The sequence below is a fragment of the Phasianus colchicus genome, chromosome 21, assembly GCF_987193195.1.
Source record: "Phasianus colchicus chromosome 21, bPhaCol1.hap1.1, whole genome shotgun sequence".
Classification (NCBI taxonomy): Eukaryota; Metazoa; Chordata; class Aves; order Galliformes; family Phasianidae; genus Phasianus; species Phasianus colchicus.
Genome location: NC_143456.1, coordinates 9,880,290 through 9,886,289, shown reverse-complemented (window position 1 = coordinate 9,886,289; position 6,000 = coordinate 9,880,290). Strand labels below are relative to the sequence as shown.

General features: G+C 49.5%; 1 protein-coding gene across 4 annotated transcripts in view; it reads left to right on the top strand.

Annotated features, from left to right (window-relative positions):
• The first annotated feature begins 1,284 nt into the window (after positions 1-1,284).
• NF1 (neurofibromin 1) overlaps positions 1,285-6,000 on the top strand; it is an 83,016-nt gene continuing 78,300 nt past the window's right edge. For 2 of the 4 annotated variants that reach the window (XM_031591443.2, XM_031591442.2), the window contains exon 1: positions 1,286-1,572. In XM_031591443.2, coding sequence (XP_031447303.1) covers positions 1,513-1,572 — 60 coding nt within the window. In that variant the 5' untranslated portion in view covers positions 1,286-1,512. Of the gene's footprint in view, positions 1,573-1,925; positions 2,353-6,000 lie in introns of those variants that run through there. The other 2 variants (XM_090122557.1, XM_090122555.1) reach the window with 2 other exon arrangements.

The following is a 6,000-nucleotide window of genomic DNA, read 5'->3' as shown; positions in this document are numbered from 1 at the left end:
GTACTGAATCTAGAAAGGAAAGGAAAAAAAAAATAAAAGGAAGCAGAACATTGTGGAAGAGTGATTGTGACCAAATACTGGCTGGAAATTTCCAAAGAGTTTGAGGGAAGCACTGAGGATTTCCAGCATCACCAGCCAGCCTCTGAAACACCCCTCCTCCCCAGGATCTGGGAAGGCTGCAGCAAGTCATGTTTGCTTTTAGGGAACAGATTTGCTTTGGGAAAAACACCCTGAGAAACAGGAAGAAGCACTGTTTGTTTGGTTTAGTTGATTCTGAGGGGAAGTCTTTTTCTACTGAAGTTGAGAGTTCCCAAGATGCCTCCGTCTCACATAATCTTATCACCTCTAATTTTTTTTGTCTTTTTGAGATATGTTTTTCACGAGTATCAGTCAGCTGAAGCCTTTCTGCCCCCCAGTTAGTCATTATTTTGATTTCGGCAGGGTGCAGAGATCCCTATGAAGATCGTGGCTGTGTCGCCTCAGGTGGACGTCATTCCTTCCTCGCTGCTATGGGACGCTTTGATACTTAGCAAGGATGCACACATATCGCGTCGGTTTGATTTGGGCATAAATATATATAACAAATTCAGCAAAAGTATTTTCTAGAACAGAATTCAACCTTCAGTTTCAGAAATCTTTCTGAGATGTGTCGCTGCTGACGGCTGCAGCGCACACCGAGGAACCGCTCCCCGCTGTCGCACACGGCGGTGTCTGATGAGGAGCCGGCAGCGCCGCCGCCCCCCGCCTCGCTCTGTGCCGTTCGCGCTGTCGGTTTCGAAAACCCGTTTTGAGATTTTCTTCCGCTTTGGCCAAATGGAAAATTTCTTTGCTTCAGCACCCAGATTTCAGTTTTATTTTTCAGCCCTCGGTTCTTCCCTACGCGCCGGCCAACGCGAACTCTCACTCGGGAGGTCCCACCGCAGTTTGCGCATTTATTTGTACCGCCGCCGAATCAGCGGGAGCGAGCGGAGCGAGACGACAGCGCGCGCAGCGAGGAGCCGTTACTCCGCCACCAGCTGATTTACCAAAGCGCCTTTCCGCGTTCTTCACAGCAGCACCAGCTACGCTCCCCAGCCCGCACGCAACCCGCCAGCAGCACACAGCCGAGCCGCGCGCCGCCTCCGCCCCACGCCGAAGGCGCGGCCGCCGCCGCCCCGCCCCGCGCCGCCCCTCGGCGCTCGGCCGGCCCGACCCACGGCGCAGGCGCGGTCTGGGCGCAGGCGCGGAGGTCCCGGGGGCCGCGCAGGCGCCGCCCGCCGCCGCCGTGTGTCGGCGCTCCCCCTGGCGCGGCGGCCGAGGCGCTGCTGCTCGGCGGGCGGGGGCGGCCCGGGCTCCCGCTTCCGGTGTGGTGTCATGGCGGGCCCTGCGCGCTGATGGCCGCGGGGAGCTGAGGGTCCCGGAGCGCGTCAGGGATACGCGGAGCTCCCCTCGCCCCGCCGCTCTGCTGCCGCTCCCCCCTCCCCCCCCCCCGCGGGGATCCGCCCCCCGCCGCGGCCGGGCGGGCGGGGGGACATGGCGGCCCACAAGCCGGTGGAGTGGGTGCAGGCCGTGGTGAACCGCTTCGACGAGCAGGTAGCGGGGCGGCTCCGGGGGGCGGCGGCGGCGGCGCGGGGGTCGGGGGCCCGGGGGCGGGGAACGGCGGGGGAGGGCCGCGGGCCCGGGGCGGGGGGCGGCCGTGGGGAGCGCCGCCCGCCGCCGAGGCCCCTCTGCTCGGCCCCGGCTCTCACGGCGGCGGAGCGCGGCCCGGCACCCCTCGTGCGGGTCCGCGGGGCTGGGCGGAGCCGCGTCCGGGAGCCGAGCGGGGCTCCGGGCCCGGCCTCGGCCTGGGGCGCCTCAGCCGCTGCCTGGGGGAGCCGGCGGGCCGAGGTGCCGCTTCTGCCTCGGCTCCGCTCTCCCCGCTCCCAGAAGCGTGCTCGTCTTTTGTGGATGCCAGCGCGGGTTCCGTCTCTTTGCTTTTCGCCTTCTTGCTCGGCGGAGAGGAGCAAAGCCTCGAAAACGAGCGTAAGGAGGGCGGCTGGAGAGCTGCTCGGGCGACTCTGCCTTTTCCCCATCGCTTAACGGTGAATGTGGGTGTGAAATTTCACCCCCAGCGCTGGGAGCTGTTCTGCGGGATGGAGCAGCTCCCCGAGCTGAGGCGGTGACGGATATTTGCTTCTGTTTATGAAAGCCGGCGCCGGCAGCTGGGAGAAGGGTTTTCTGAATGGAAGCAGGAGAGATCTGTGGGCCTTGGACTTTGTGTCTGTGATCCGCATGAAGGAACTGCTTACTGGGATTAGGTGGCGTGACTTCGCAGCGAGGCTAAGCCTGCTGCTTAAGCTTGGCGTTTTTACTCCCGGGATGCTTTCCTGACACGTAAGTGGGAGCCGGGTTGAGTCTGAGCGGCCGGTTTCTGTTGTGTCTCATCTGGCCGTGCCGTGAGCGCGTCCCTCGTGGCACCAAAGGCACTTCTCTGAGGGCTCAGCCCAGCTCTGGGCCAACGCATGGCGCTGGTTCCGAGCCCTGGGTTTTTTCACCTGCCTGAGCCGTGTGTCCCTGATGGTGACCCTTGGATTCGGACAGCCTGCGGAGAGACGGCAGCTTAGCTGTATGGAAATAAGCTGCTCTTCTTTTTACGTTATTTAAAAACTGCTCCGAATGAAATTTATTTAAGGAAAAAAAGTTTTGTCTATTGACTTTAAAATGATACAGATTTTTCATGTTTTAGGCATAGTTGGCCAATGTGTCCCCCCACACACCGCCTTATCTTGAATCATAGATCATTTTCTCCATAGGCTTTAAAGGCATGGTACTGATTATTTTCCCAGTATTGCTAGAATATGTTTCTTTGTGTACTGGTGTTAAAGGCCCAAGGCTTTGTCGTTTGCTTTGTTATGTATATTGTGGAACTGGGCTTGCCAACATCTGTTAAGAGTTAAGAACTTGAGCTTTTTAAACAGAAGCATTTTTCTGCACATTTTATGGAATAATTGCAGAAAGGTATGTGGGAGGAATCCTCCTGACAGGAAGGAAGCTGCTCTGGCTTTTGAGATGCTATAATATTGGAGTTGCAGGGACAATCTACATCGAATGCAGTTTTGACTGTTGTGGTCGCTGGGTAGTTTTGATGATGGGCTCTATTTGCAATATTTTAATCAGTTTATTGAGTGCTTCTCTTTAACCAGTCCAATTTTTTTTTTTTTTTTACGGTGCATCAACTAGTAAATGAAGGAAGCAGTGAGACAAGCATGAGATGTTAATGTCTACTTTTTACAAGAAGTTTTTGCACTCATTTATTAATCTCAGCTCAGGGGTCTCAATTTGGTTTCTTTTTAATGCATTTCTCTGCCTCGCCTGGCAGCGATCTTCAGGGTGGAAAAGTGTCTGTTCTCAAAAGAATCCTCAAGGGACAGCTTTCTGCTGCTAAGTGAATTCTGAGTCGGTGGTGGTACTGCCATGCTTCTTGTAGCTGCTTACTTCTGTGTCATTACTGGGTAATCACGTGCTTATTGAGCTATCGACTTGTTATGTCTTTGATCGCTCATTTGAAAATTAAATTTATAATTAATCAAAATGTGCTGAATATAGTGCGTGTCATTTTAGTGATGATGATGCATTTTTGAGCCTTTGCATTCTGTGTCTGCCCTGCTACTTGCAGGACCTTTCGATTCAGCACTGAGGGAGCCAGAATGCTGTATGATGTTTTCATCTGATTTGAGTAGGGAAGGGGAGTTGTGTTTGTTTTGAGTTGTGAGTTGTTCTGTTTTGTTTTCTGCGGGGGAGAGGACAAATGTTCTCAAGGTTTATTCCTTCTTTTACAGAGAAAGAAAATGTAACCATCTTTCACCAAAATTTACACCCAATCTTTTCATTCATTTTAGGACAGATGAACAACAAAGTGAGAGAATGCTAATCGTACTGAAAACAACCAAAATCAGTGCAAACCAGTTTGTTCTTGTCTACTCTTGTTTATTGTTATAAACGATGCTTTAACCAAAATCTGCTTTTGTGTGCATGATTCTCTGGGCCTACAATGAATGGCAAGCACAGTTTTATGAATTAACCAAGGGCTGACTGACTGAATGCATTTTTCCAAGCTAGTGCCAGTTTTGCCCATCTGCGCTCAATTCTGACACTTCAGTTACTGCAGCACTCTGTGTTGAGCCACCCTTGAAGGCTGCTTGAAGGTTTCAGCTGGTGCAGAAAGAAGCAATTGACTGTACTTGTGAGATTAGATCCCATTTCTTGTACAGTGCATTCAAATTCAGTTAAGATGTTTCATATATAGTAGTTATGAATACATTTTTCAAAACTTTCAGAGGTCTGGATGGAATTAGACTGCTGTAGCACCAAGAGGCTGGGCTGTGTTTTAGTGAAGTTCTCTTATTTCAGATGTATCCAGGAATTTGTAAAATAAAATGGTCTTTTTTCTCCTTTGGAAATGTTCACGTTCAATTTTATGTACTGTAATTTTATAGTGTTTTTTAATGTGTTACAACTGAAGTCATGGGAAGGCTGATGCAGTGGTGAAATCACAGAAAAGGCTCTTCTACATTTAGCAAAGAAACCTCACTGCCTAACCAGGTAAATCTAGGCTGTTTTAAAGACTGTCAGAATAAAGATATTAATCTAGTATAAATGTGTGGCAACTTAAACAGTTATGATATACTATAATGGAAGAAGCCCCTTGTGGGTTAGGTTATGGTTTAGTGTCCCCATGTGTAGTTTGAGATATGATTACTTTCAGTTAAGAAAGCTTGTATAAAAACTGAATGCCATTAGGAATGTTCCCTTCTTAACTTTCATTGAAAGGCATCGCGTTAAAGCAGCTCTTCCCTCCTCCTGTTGCTTCTCTCTGTGGCATTTGAAATCTATACAGAACTGCAGACCCAAAGAAGTGCTGGCTGCAAGCACTGGCTTTGTATTCTTCGTTGTTTTTCATCTGAGCTTGTTAAGAAACCACTAATAGTGATGAGTTCGTATTTTAAGGAATTTCAAAGTATTCTGTGTAAGTTCTGATGGCTCTGGTGCTCGGGCACAGCAGAGCCCTTTGCTGCAAGGGGGACCAGGCAGTGCAGAAGGTGGAATTTCTTTTGTGCAACTAGTCTGAAAAAAGTTTTTGGAGGAGCTGAGAGGCAAAGCAGGCTGTGGCACTGGGCTGAAGCACAGAGGTGCTATTTCGTGTCTCCCTAACATAAACCTGAAGCAGCTTTGGTCTTACTTTTCTAAACCAGTGTATGTAAAGCACTTGTGCAGAGCTGCTGTTCTGTGTGCAGACCTGCAGAACAGACACAGGAATGGTCGACGTGCAGCAGATGTTACCTGAGTCCATTCATCAGCTGCTGAAAAGCCGCAAGGTGGTTTGATGATCATTCCTTGTTTAAGAAGGGAAGTAGGCATTGTTGATGGTACAGACCCTTAGTTAACTGTTTGAAAATGTTATTTTTTTTTCAAGGGCAACGTCTATAAACTATTTTCAAAGTTCCCTGTTCTTCAGAAGGCTTAGTTATGAGGTACTTTCACTGAACTAAGACTTGTTAGAAGGTGGTGCAGTGCATGTTTATAGTTTCAGAGGGAGATGCCTGTTGATCTTTAACTGGTGATGCTGAGGAAGTAATGGTGCTGTGTATATTTTCAGTCTCTGTAATACAGTTGTGCATTACAGCCTAATGAAGAAGCTCCAATAAACTGTTTGAAATCAAAAATGTAGATATATGTTTATGCTGTTAAGAATGGCACTGGAGGTTTTTGTTCTGGATGTTATGTTTGTTGTTTGCTCCCGGTTGGCTTTTCTAGTGTCAGCAGTACTGGAACACAAGATTACTTCTGTCCTGAATTCAGGATGCACAGGGGCTTGTACTCTTACTGCAACTGTCAGGCTCAGCTATTTAATGGCTTTTCCTCATCTGTGGCAGCAAGATTCTGTTTCAGCTCATCTTAAAATATTTAGAGCTTGATAGCTGGAAAGATTCCAGATTCAATCTACATATTTTTTTTCTTTGCCAGCTTCATGAAGGAAAGCCA